The sequence below is a fragment of the Xylocopa sonorina genome, chromosome 10, assembly GCF_050948175.1.
Source record: "Xylocopa sonorina isolate GNS202 chromosome 10, iyXylSono1_principal, whole genome shotgun sequence".
Lineage (NCBI taxonomy): Eukaryota > Metazoa > Arthropoda > Insecta > Hymenoptera > Apidae > Xylocopa > Xylocopa sonorina.
The window spans coordinates 4033420-4046835 of NC_135202.1; the positions used below are offsets into that span (position 1 = coordinate 4033420).

The 13416-nt window shown below is 42.8% G+C and overlaps 1 protein-coding gene and 1 non-coding gene across 2 annotated transcripts in view; both read right to left on the reverse strand.

Annotated features, from left to right (window-relative positions):
• The window catches only part of Sol1, a 489750-nt gene that overhangs the window by 249803 nt on the left and 226531 nt on the right, over positions 1–13416 (reverse strand). The window contains exons 6-8 of the mRNA XM_076902781.1: positions 13355–13414; positions 2328–2539; positions 737–814 (exon numbers count right to left, since the gene is read on the reverse strand). Of these exons, the coding sequence (XP_076758896.1) occupies positions 737–814; positions 2328–2539; positions 13355–13414 (350 nt within the window). The remainder of the gene's footprint in view (positions 1–736; positions 815–2327; positions 2540–13354; positions 13415–13416) is intronic.
• LOC143428673 (5S ribosomal RNA) lies at positions 4091–4209 on the reverse strand. Its single transcript, XR_013102457.1, has one exon. It is a non-coding gene; the product is annotated as a 5S ribosomal RNA (ribosomal RNA).

A 13416-nucleotide genomic window follows, 5' to 3' on the forward strand; every position in this document is an offset into this window, starting at 1 on the left:
AGACAGTCACTCTTTGATACATATTTTGTAATATAATAATACTTACCTTGTATGCAAGGAACAACATAAATATCAATTGATAGTTTCGTACAGAATATAATTAATTAAATTCAACATTTAATGACACAGCAAACTGTGTGTAACTTCGCTGATTAATTTTAAACGCGAAAGTGCAGACTCCAGTACAATGTAACTTCTCTCAAATTTTCCAAACTCGTTACGTATAGTAATATCTTCTAACAACCGTAAACTTGAAAATGGTGCTAACAGTTTGCGAACAAATGTTCCAGAGGAACGTTCATTAAATCCGAAGGAAGAACTGATTAATGTAAAAACGATAGGTTCAAAACTCTCTTTCTCAAATACAAAAAAAAATTATTTCAGTAACATAAAGAAGAAACAACAAGTGTAATATGAAGTGTCTAAAAATCTTCTTGTAACGAGCAAATCTGCTTCGAGTGGTTCGCCACGCGGACATCGTTCCAACGGAATCGAGAACAGACCCCCAGATTCCTTCAGAGCGTTGAAACGGGCCGCTAATAAATTGGCAGCCCCCGCTTTTTCATACTTAAACATTTGTCTTGTCTCCCGGGCCGATCAATCCGCCGGATTATCCGCGAAGTGGAGTCACTTATCCGAGTGTATACCGGTCGACGGGCAGGCGATAATCGGGTATAGTTTGAAAATTATTGATTGAGAGGTATAATAAATCGACAGCGCAGAGTGATATACTTACTGGTAGCGCTGACAGCCGGTCCGATGACCGAGTACTTGGGGTTACCGGTAACGGCCCCTGGGACGACCTTGTCCGGCTCTGAAATACATTATTGTAATTATCCTCGGAATATACAGTGCCGTTAATTACAGTTGGGAGTCGCGTGTGCGAATGGAACACGGCCAATCTACCTTAGCAAACGGTCCCCATTCATGATTTATTGCCTCGTAAATAGCCAGCGGCGCGCGAGCCATCCTTATTTCACCCCCGCGTTTCGTTCAGCGACAGACACGGGCGAAAGCTTCGATTCATCGCGTTGGAAATTGGCGTGGCCGAAAATTCGACGCCCGTCTCGTTCGTTGGAGGATGGTCGGTCTTGGTGGGTGGTAGAAGGCAGGGAGGGTGGAAAGGCGAGTACGATGTCGATGTCAGGAGGGGTCGTTAATTAATTGGACCGCGATTAACATGCCAGTAACGCGTAAGGAGGTTGAACCAACAAGGGATACCAATGTTATCGTCCGCGTAATAACGAGTTTATGCAAATCGACAGACTGTCGCACCGATAACGCGAGTCCAAGGCGGTGGTCCCTGGAGGGTGCGTGCTTCGTTGGTACAACTGCAGTTTGTAGAACTCTCGAAAGGTTATCTGGAGGGATGGCAGAGCTGCCGAGTGGATAAATGAAAAAGTGGAGGAAGGTTGTAGAACGGGAGCTTTCGTTTTATGGTACGCTGGAAAGCTTTGCGACCTGTTTTACCGACAGGATAGACACAAGGGTGAAAAGGTTCCCGCAAGCTCTGCCTCGAAGCGCTCTTGCATCTGTTCTCAGCGACCCTCCGTGTTGAGCTTGCGAAACGGCTTTCGCGATGAGTCTGCGGTACCGACGATGGAACGTACAGTGATGCAAGATCTATCGTTACCTCAATTTTTGCGAAAATTCAGAATTCTATTTAAATAAGTTATAATTACTTTGCAAGCTTTGTAAATTGTTAACGAGGTTTCGAAAATTCGTATACTGCGATCTACTTTGTCATTTTCAATCGTTAATATCTATTTTTCATCGAACTTTTTACCCCTTACCGTTAATCGTACAAGATAATTGCAATACTGTACCCGGCGCGCGTCGTTAATAAGATTAATTTACGATCCAGATTATAACGTCCAATTTCTTTACCACCGCGGGAACTTTCTCCATTCATCACTTGTAGGCGGCATCATTCACGACTCCATTTAATTTAACCCGAAACGAAGTTCGCGGTGAAATCTCGAGCGGTCCCAGATGTTACCACGTAAGTGGAAGTCTGGCGGTCACGCGCTAGCCGGGCGTCGTTTTAGCCGCGGAAATTGACGAATGAAAAATGGACAATCTTGGGAAGTGGCCGGCCCCGAAAACTTGAGGGACGTGGCTGCAATCCCGTGATGGGCAAACGCGAAATACTCGATAATCTCTCAGAACTTCACTACCGGCCGCAAGACGTTCGCTATTCAAGCGGCAGAGAGTAAAGGAGGCGAGCGGAAATGGAGATGAAATTGGCGGCTGGGTAGACGAGAGGGCTCGCGCGGTGGGGGCCTGGATTTTCATAATGCCGGGAAATAGTGTCGTTCGTTACCCACCAGGATGCGGTGCATCGTCCAATGGCTGGAATTGGAACATCGCCTTGAAACCCTGGCCAGGCCACTCGGAATTAGCGACGAACTCGACGTACAGGTCTGACCCTGTGCTGAGTACTTCCACTTCCGCGCCTTCGTTGCACAGAATGGCTATTGTGGGCGCCCTTGAATCCGTCCCGTCGTGCACCCTGATTAAATCCGCTCTATTCAGGCAACTGTAACAGGATGCATTTCGTTCACGACAACTTATCGATAAATTGCCATGCGTCGCGATTAATCGAACTGGAAGAGACCAGTGCCGTGTCTTATAGCCGTAACGGGGATCGACGGTGTGCTCTTGCAAAATTATTCCACTCGGACGAAGGGACCAGAGTATCAAAGAATAACGAAGATATTGCCACAAGGGAAGAAGGATCAAGGAAATGTACCTCTATGGACATAAGACGAAAAGGTCATCTTACTGCTAAAATTGTAGGATAAAAATGGCGTTGCAGAGGTAGAGGTGGAAGCGTCCAATTAGCTGCGACGGATTTTTATCATCGCAGCTATCGAAGAGATGCAAAAGTTTGCAAGCATGAATAAATTTAGGACGAAAATGCAAATGAAATAAGGTTCATTTTCAAATCTTCGCAGCTAAGAGGATACTATCTACTGTATTTACGTTTCTGTCTCAAACTTGAAACTTGAAATACTTAAAAACCAGTGAAATTTATATAAGTCCATAGAAATCGACCCAGTTCTAGAATCACAATTTGTCCATGTCGCATATTCTACGTGTGCACATAATACATCATCCGACGAAGTTAACGCAGAACTCCCCTCCATGCTTGCTTTCTCTAACAAGTATTCAGAGATAGAACGTAGAGACGGCGGACAATGATGAGAATATTACATGGATTGATGGTGGAAGCTACCGCAGTCTACAGAAAAGCAAGTTCGAACAGTTCTGTGTTAACCAATCGAACTACCACGCGTACAAGTCCCGCTTTCGTCGATACGAGAACACTCGATAGAGAAGAATTATTCTTCGTCGGCCAGTACATTTGGTTTCAACTGTAGGACGCTGTACGAGCGAGCTGGTCACGCGAAACGATAAATATCGCTGAGTAGCTCGAGATCAAGGCGACCACCCCTGAGAAATTTTCCTACGACCGCTGAAAGCTCGTTATCTTTCATCCTATTTGTCCTCCTGCCGAATCAGCGCACACGACTCGCTTCTGGCTTGGCGTGTCGACGTCGACGAGACTGCTTTGTTTGCCCGTTGCCTCGGAATGTATTCGATTTGGGGTAATTCAAGGGGCGAGGAGGGACGGGTGGTGATCGATAAAACTGGTCGTTATGTAAATTCGAAAGTTTCTCGCGAGTGTCGTGCAGCATCAACGGCAGTCGGAGGTAAAAGTGAAGAAAAAGGAAGAACCGGAATGAATTGCGTTTGCTGATGCGTACTGTTGTAACGATCGCGGAACGTTTCGTATGAGGAAACGTGCAATCGTGGAATTTTTTATCGAGACAAAACTTTTTATCGGAGCGCGACGGGAAACGTTAAAGTTTACCGCGTATCGGAAAGTAAAACGAGACGTGAATAAAATTTACTTGCCACTGCTCAAGACACTCTGCTCTCTTGTTACATTTCGAGTCGTAAGAGAATGATTTTTATAAAATTATATAAAAAGTTATAGTGTTACTTAATATTGTAATGCATTTACATAAAAATGCAAGAATTTAAAAGAGAATATTATTGAATGTAAAAGGAAAAAAAAGAATGAAGTCAACGACACGTGGAGTTCCCAAGCGGTCACCCATCCAAGTACTATCCACGCCCAATGCATCTTAACTTCGGTGATCGGACGAGAACCGGTGTTTCATGCATGGTGTGATCGTTGACGGAATATTATATTACTCATCTGTTTATTATAGAATTATAAACAGTATTATTTGATTCACAAATAAAATAATAGTTCCAGGTTTAGAAAACAGAATCAGAGCTAAAGATTAAAAACAAAATTGATCACATCATATGCCTTTGAGAATAGTAAAGTTTAGATTATAATTTGACAAAATTATATGACACGTTATTATCATCGTCGTAATTAACTCCAAAACAAAAGTCTGCCACTGGCCACTCCTTTCAAGAGCACACGATACACTCAAAATCTGGGCAGCGTAAAAGCAGCCTAGTGAAAATGACTGGAGCAATAAAGTCAGAAGCTCTCTATATTCGTCAACGGTAGATCGTTAATCCTTTTAACGTACTCGAGCGAGGCGAGTTACGCGTTCAAAAGGGACGAAAATTGAAGCACGCGTGGCGAAAAAAAGGAAGTAGAAGAGAAAAAAAAATGAGGAGGAGGGGGGGGGGGGGGGGGGGGAAGTCCACGCGAGCTTCCTAGTCTCGTTCATTTATCGACCTGTTCGCACAACTTGAGGAGAACTCCCGTAGTCGATCTCGGTTGAAGTGGTCGTCGCTATACGCTCCTCAAGGCCTGCCTCTCAGCGAAGGTGAGATAAGTTCCCTTCGAGTGACTCGCCTCGTTGCAAGATCTCTGCGAAAGAAAAAAAAAGATACCCGCGCCGGGACAGCGAGTGGGGCGGTTGCGGAGGGACGAAAAGATTGCCGTGGGTGGCAAACTGGGAGGGTGGAGGTCGACGTCGAGTGTAGCAGAGGAGAGTTAAAGGTGAAACTGCAAAGATACTAGAATGACAAAGTGAACGTGTCGGTGAAAACGGGGTGCACCGAGCGTGGACCAGAAACGATCGAGGGGGAAGCGATAGAAGGGGTGGATGGCAGGGAGTGAGAGATAGAAATATGGGAATTCGGGTTCATCAATATTCGGTGACTCTTTTCATAGACGCGCTGTCGTTCATAAATATCCGGGATATTTTAGTCGATTTGTAGCGCTAATGCGTGAATATCGCTTAAGCGTGCGAGTTAAAGGTAAACGAACAGCTTGTCTCATTGAAATCGCACCGTTTCAAACGTAAATGGGCAAATGTCTGAAATGTAACGCTATTGGGGCGTATCGTGTACGTGGATCATTGTGCTCGATCGAATGAAAGGGAATTGCATCAGACAGTAACAGCAGTCGACTGTTCGAAACGCGCGAACCCAATGGAAGATCGGTGATTCGATCGATTTAAAGGGCTGATCGATGATGACCACGGGATAACCCTATTACCATGCACGGGTTAAGCAATTACGCTGGCAGAGAAAGACTATCGACGGGAGAGCCGGAGATTAAAGAGTCTTGTCCGTCTTCCAGCTATCGTGGTCGTTCCCATCGGCCTTTTAGTGTACTGTGAAACGAGGCCGCTCGGCCGAATCTCGCACGGAAATGAACTACATCCTCTGTGAATACCGTTAATCGAACAGTCATCGATCAACCGCGTTCCTATAACGAGGTATCGTGATTTATGTGCCTTTCATTGCTGACAGAAAAAAAATATCGTCAGCTCGTTTTGTCGATGGCATAAGGTCACAGCGTAACTATGAAGGGATACAACTGGAACTACAAATCGTCGATTATATTCCAGATACCTGTTTCGTATTTTACTCGATAATGTTACCAAAATGATTCCTTTATTAAATTCCTTTTTATTTTCACTTGACTCCATCTGTCTTTTTGCTGCTGTATCATCGTATCGTTTGTGAAAAGCGCCACGATGCTCAACTATATTCAATAACTTAGCGATAATTAAATCTTTCGAGGTCTTGAAATTTTTAATAAGACGCTAATGAATCTTATTAATGAATAGAGTACACCTTTTCATAGGACCCATAAAGGGGATATAACGAAGCGAGATTGTACAGAACTCGATGAGAAAGTGTTTGAACTTCTAGCCTTCAACTCCACTTTCTTCCGACTTACACGTGTACCGAAATGAGACTTTATTAAAACGAAGGTTCCCGGAAAGTGAGCCAAGGACATTAACCACTTCCTCAAGAAGTGTTCTTTATTTAAAATAACATACAGCCATACTGTACGATATGCGTACAACGATGTCGAGTTTCATCAGGATCCACATAATCTACGTAAACGAAGTAATGCAGGAAGATTCGCAGTTACTTTGTTTACGCTGATAATATCCAAGGGTCCATAGCCTTTATATGTCTCCGACATTCTCAACCGCGTTAAAACTACACAGATACCGGCTTACGGAGTGCGTCGAACGTGGCTCGCATGGAGGAGCACGGAAATTTGCGAGAAAGTACAAGGTACACTTCTTTTGGACAGGAAATCGTATTTTTGTGGGTGCGAAAAGAAACGAGGTCAACTATACGGACGACGAGAAGAAACGACGAAGCTCTATGCATTAATATCCGTAGAGACAGAATTTGTGGCTCCGTTTTATTAAACTATTTAAGCAGTAATGCTCTATCAGAGTTGTAAGGAAATAACTATGAAAGTGTACGGTATCCACGGTAAAATCCACGGTATTTTTAGATAAAATTCGACATGCGCATCAAGCTTCAGGATGCTGAACGAGGTGCGATATTTTCCACTCATTCTCAGGAGTACTCGGGAATAGATGTATCGAGTGGCTGACAGAGAGGAGTCTCTTGGTATCCATCAGCTCCATTCAGGATAATATCCGAGTGCGTCTGACAGTGCGGCTTAACGCTGATATATCGTGGCATTTCTCAGTGGTCTTCCTCGCTCTCGCCAAGTTTTACCACGATCTTCGCGGTAAACTTTATCGAGCGCTCGATTAATCGGTAAGATCAACCAACTTCTGTTCATTGAGCGGCAGTTTGTTTAGCTGGCTGCGATCATTCGAACAACCGCTGTATTAATCATTCTATCCAATTTGTGGCGCTCATCCGCTCAACCCTCCTGAAAGTGTTGCAGAGCTCGATTCACTCGTGAACAGATAAGCATCGAGAAGTTAATGATTATGATCGTTATGGTTACTTCTATTGAAACCATTCACTGAATAAATTGTTTCACCTTTTCGTATATCTTTAAAGAGATATCTTGTGATTCGATACTAACTGTTTAACGGTTTTATGAGATGCATCGACATTTAATACAGATTATAATTTTTATTACTGTTCTTATCAGCTTTTTTCTACTTCTCTATCGTTATTCGAAACGCTTCTCGATATAATTGATAGCGATTACCAAAGTGGCGGTTGAAATTTTAGTTTCATCACCGCGTTCCAATTTATAGGGCAAATTCTATGCCATCACGTTCTGTTCTTCCTGCTGGTTCGAAAATCGCGCGAAAAAAAGGGAACCGGATGCCGATACGCGCGTCCGTTAATTGGTGCATTCAATTACTATTTAAAAGTGCGTGGAAACGCGAACGGCGGGAAAGCAAATAATGTACGTAGCTGTTTCAGCAGAAAGCAGGGACGAGGTTAATTGATTCAACGAAAACCGTGGAAACTGGCCCGAAATCAATTATCCTTCGTCGGAGGAATGTTTATACTGCGCGAGCCCGCGGAACGGTAGAGTTGGTAACGATGGAATATTAGGGCGGCTGTGAAACAACGAAAAAATATGCACTACGTTGCGAACTAATATTTGAGAGTCACAAATTCCCGCGTTCCAGTAATTGCAGGTTTTTGTAGCCGCTGCCTGGATCGGCCGTGAATCAGCGTGCTCACCGATATAAGCAGAACGGAAGTGCCGCCGCGCTCGTAAAGCACTGGCATTTTAGCGTCATCAGGATCTTTCGGGATTTCGGGAACAATGAATTTCTTTTTTCTGCGGTTTCATAATATATATTTCGTTAAATGCCCTCCAAATTCCTGCTGAAAGGTAAAAGGTCTCGTTTCTAAAAAAAAAAATGCAAAAAATCCTATATTTACCAATTCGATTTCTTCGACTAATTGTATTTTATTGCACTTAACGTTGCTTCTTTTATTTAGATTTCCTGTTTCCATTAGCGCATTTCTAATGGAAGGGTTGCAAGTGAAAATATACCGAGGCTCAGAAAAATATTCGCTTGCTTCTATTTAGAATTATTAACGAAAAAGGTATGCGTACTAAACTGGAATGTTTAAACAGAAATAACTATAGAAAAATTTGAATACGTTGATTAATGAAGACAGCTGTTTAATCAATACTGTTTATTAGGATAATTGATAATAAAATAATTCAACTACATAATCTATCTTCAAACATACACGAAACGGACTGAGAATCTTAATTCGAATAAGAATCTCATAATGCACAGAGCAGATACGAAATACCATAAATCTGTTTAAAACGTGAATTTCGAAGCAGATCCGTACAACCGCGCAGTTCTGACAGGTAGATCGCGATATAACAGAATTGCGCTGTCATAAAACGAAGCGGAACAACAGGATCGCGCGGAGGAAGTTGAAACCACTTACGTTTTGATGAGCATCAAACTCGCGTAATTCTTCGACGAACAATTTAATTCGCAAATAAAACGCCGCGCGGTGAACGCGGGAAACGCGCACCGTACCGCGGTGAATTCGAAAAGTTTCTCCCGCGAACCGATGCGGCCAGAAGCATCGCCGATGTAAAAGCTGATTATGCTCTCGACGATATTTCGTTTCAGCTTCCCGCAATCTTGTTTTCGTGCCCGTACCCACGTAATAATACAATACGATTTGCGCGCTGTTCATTATTTGCCTCCTCCAGCATGCCACGTCTGCTCTACTCCCCGCGAAATGTCCGACAAGCGGATGTAACCGTTCGATCAACTTTTCTCATACTTCTAAACGAACGTAATCGCCCGTGAATTCCTCTGCGCGAGGTACAATTCACTTTGCGAAGCTTACGCGTTACCATATTTAACAAAAACCAGTGGACAAAAAATTTATTCAGAAACTCGTGGGTTGTTGAAACTATTTTTTCCTATGACAGCCTCTCTCTTCAGATTCAATGGGGAAAATCGTTCGAAATGACGACACCTTCGGCTGAGAAACCTCGAGGTCAACTGGAGAATGAAATCAAGGTGGCTCGATACTGAATTAGGACGGAATTCGAGGATTTATCAAGGATTAACTCCTGCGCGGTGCAGCTGCAAGTCTCCGGGCAGCCCTCGTTCCCCAAGTTGACCTCACCATCGCCATTCTCAGCGTCGAGTCTTCGCGCGCAGAGGAACTTTATGTGGGTTAAGTAGAATCATGGGCCGCGCCACGCTCAAAGGATTTAGGGGTCAGGTGTAGCCGGGGCTGTAAGTTAAAAAAAAAAAAAGAAAAGAAAAGAAAGAGGAGAAAAAGAAGGTAAATTTCCCTGTTAAAGTACGTCTCCCGTCACTTCAACCGCCTATTGTGGTTAGGTTAATAACGACTGATGGCTAAAAACACCGTATTAAGTTCGTACGGTTTTACTGTTACTTTTAAATCTTCCGGGTAAAGAACGACGCGCTCGCCAGTGTAGACGCAATGGATCTCCCATTTGAGAATTAAACGATACTTCTCTGCCGCGAACTACTATGTTAAAGAATATTTGCAGTGTGAACAAAATAGGTTCGTCTATTTTTTATTAGTCAATTCTGTTGTGCAATTTCGTAAAAAAGACTAAATAATCGCATTCAAAGTATATTCCAAAGTAACTAATTAAATCGTGAAATTGATTTGAATTTAGACTCACAGAAATGTAAATAAAATCATTACGATTTCTACGCTTGAAACACGGATCGAACAGACAGCGTACCCTAATTCCACTCTTCTTAGCTCGTCTTTTTCATCGATTAATGTCCCACCGCATATGTTACGCGACTCGAGTAGACGCTCGTGACTAAATAACGAGTGTAATTAAGGGTTAAAGTTTCAAGACGCTTCAGACAGGGAAGCTCCGTTGTAGAACCATTGAACAGCGAAATGGGTGGCGCGAACGGTAAGAACACCGACTGCGACGTTCAGACGCTTTTTGCTGGCACGTCTCTTATGGGCCGCACATTATCGCCGTTCTATGAGGAATCCCGTTAAGCTAGCCATGAAAGGGGCGAGCGGAATTAAGGGTGCGGACTCGTCCGGTTGAAACGAAAGGGGCGGAGAGACAGGGAAGAATACCAGCCGGTTTCTACCTGCGCGGGACTTCTCTCTTACGGTTGTTCGCCAGCTGGCGCAGTCAGTTTTAGGTGGCTCTAAATCAAGACAGCCGGGACAGAGGCGATGACGACCGCGTCGACGACCATTGCCGAATACCGGTGTGGTCCGACGTCGCCATTATCGCCAGTTAGCAAACACTCGAACAAATCTGTTTGACTGGTTCGATCGTTCAGTTCAGTTTACGCCCATACCTCGTGCCCGATCGAGCACGCTCCGCGTTCCTTTCCTACCGCGCGAGAATTCCGTTCGAGAACTCGCCTAATTGTTCGTCCCTCGAAAACCTCCCCCGATTCGCGTTGCACGAGTTTCAGGTGACGCGATGTTCGCATTTTTCTCTCGCGTATGTATCGTGCTTGATATGAAATTGGCGACAAATACTCGATTTTGAAGTTCAATTCGGAATTATCGTGCATAGTGATTGCATTGTTAATTATGGGATTCAATGTGGATCCTTCGAATACAATTATCAGAAATAATCTTTTCAATGTTGAAACACATCGCGTTTAGAATTAACTTATTTGAACTTAAACTAGATACTAGGTTCTAAATTAAGACCTTCCGTCTTCACTCAATTAAATTCTCATGTTTTTATATTCCGCTGTTATTAAAAGGGCAACGGCGTGCTGGCGAGCAGGTCCGTACATTTACTCGCGAACTTTCAGGGAGCAATGCGTCCAACAATTAATCTCTCCTCTTCCTTTATATCTTCATAGAGCAGCAGCTCGTTTAACTGCCTCCTTCGCCAATGAACTCTCGTCAAGGTGAGCTCGCGCGCGCGCGAAGCTCTGCAGCTCTTTACTCTCCGTTACCTTGTTTAGATCCTATTAAAGTTTAAACAAACGGTTTATCGGGAAAAATATTAATCCGGAAAAGTTTATCGTCCACGCAAATCTCCATTGCGTGTTTAATCCAGGTAAAGCCCTTACCCGCCGCTACGCCCCGCGCGGCCTTCGTTCGTCCTCCTCGTCGCTGTGAACTTTGACATACCATCGAACAACCACGACCGAACGCAACGTCGACTCGGAGGAAACTTTTAAATAGAAAAGTTTCGTTACGGGCGCGCTCGCGATCTTGCGCCCTGCTCCTCGTTACCGTGCCTCGTTAACTCGTAAAACGTTAATAACAGACAGATGTCGTAATTCACAATTAACGCGGTAGAAGCAAGACTGACGGGGGGTGGGCGGCCTTCTATATGGACGCGGGGGACCTTTTAAAATTTTTCAGGAAAGTAGCGCGCATGAATACTTCATGAACACAACGGGGTTGAAATCAAAGGGGTGGCTCCTCTTTCAAGGAACGATTGCACTTTCAGAATAACAGAATTGCGCCAGAGGGTTCCAAGACTGGAATTCCCAAAATCTCTATATATTATTAAAGTAATTTGTTCTTAAATAATTGAGAGAAGGCAACAAAAAATAACTAAATGATAAAATAATAAAAATAGTAAGCAGCTAAACAGTTGTCACCAGAAAAACGAGCAGTGAGCAATTTTGCAGAAATATTTATTTATTTAGACAGATTTGAGACAACGAAAACTACCCTTATTCCTCGTTACCTCGATCTTTTCAGTTCCAAACTAGGATCTAGCTTGAAAATCAATCGAAATCAATTTCTATACAGAATGGACGAGTCTGCGGACGGATATGCTTCTCTGGACAAGGCTAAGGTTGGCTTTGTACGATATTTATCGCATTTGTGACACTCGCCTCCGGAGAAAAATATCCAAGTCATCTCTGCGCGGCCGTGAATTGTCGAGTCGCGACTGTGGTCGACGCCCGCATAATAGTTGCGGTTACCAGTCGACCAGCAACACGATTTCTAACTTATTGGCGAGCAGTCACCTGGATCACAGAGAAACGCCGGCGTATATTTCGTCCGGGATATTACTACGGATACATTTATTCGGAAAAGCGTACGTCTCCGTTGCCTGTGCAACAAACTGCCCGTTCGTACAATAGATAATTCAACGGAATGAACCGAACGGCCAGGAATGCGAAAGATAGGGTGTGCTTGATGGGCGGCAGTATTTTTTAGCTGATGCACGATTTACGTAGGGCGGGTGGGAAGCTTTTTCTGAATTTTCCTATTTCTAGATCAACGATAAACATGCAACGTTTGGGTAGAACGAGATAAGGTTTGATGTGTAGTTGATAATTGAATTTGTGGATTTTTTCACAGTTTAGCAATCTTTTTTTTCGTTCGTTAGTTGTTTAAATGTGAGCTTCTTTGGATACAAACGTGTGCAATTTCTTTGGAAATATATGAATGAGTAAAAAATGTTTGACGATCGATCGAAGTGGAATTAGAAATTTGGACATTTCGAGTCGTGAATGCTTCAAATTATATTACTGCTAAGTGGAGTTATATTAATTATTGAATATATGCTTCTCGATATTAAAAGAAATACGTAATAGCTGTATGTAAAATTGTATTTGAATGAATTCAAATAACATGTGAACGCAAACGTGAGTCGCCATTGTAGATTAATAAAATTAGAGTTATTAAGTTTGAAGCTTGTTATTTGATTTCTGTACTGGAAAGCGCTGCACGTTTCTGAAATTTCAAATTCGATTCTCGCTGAATTTGACAGCGCGAATATTTTCAATTTTGATTGAATTACGAAATTCATTTATCGAAGAAATGATGGTAAATTACATGTGAATAATTCGATGCTTCCATAGGAAACACGAAGATAAATCCAGCAAACGTTCATTGAAATTATTATCACCGTTATATCGTAAATAATTATTTCGCAGAGCGTAATCGAACGGTAACTATTACGAACAGAAATTACAAATTTAATTCAAACTAAGCAGTATTATAATTTGTGTATGAATGCTTTTATATATTTTATATATACTTCTCTTGTTAAGTTGTCAACAATTATACTATTTTAGAATTCCAGATTGAACATTTACGAAACGAATACAACATAAAAATACGAGAACGTAAATAAAAAATATCACGAATGCAGTAAACGGTAATCTCCTTAAAAGCTTACCTCAAGTCCCCTTCTTGTAAAGAGATTTCCTCAAAAAATAATCGTATCCTCTCCTTCAATCT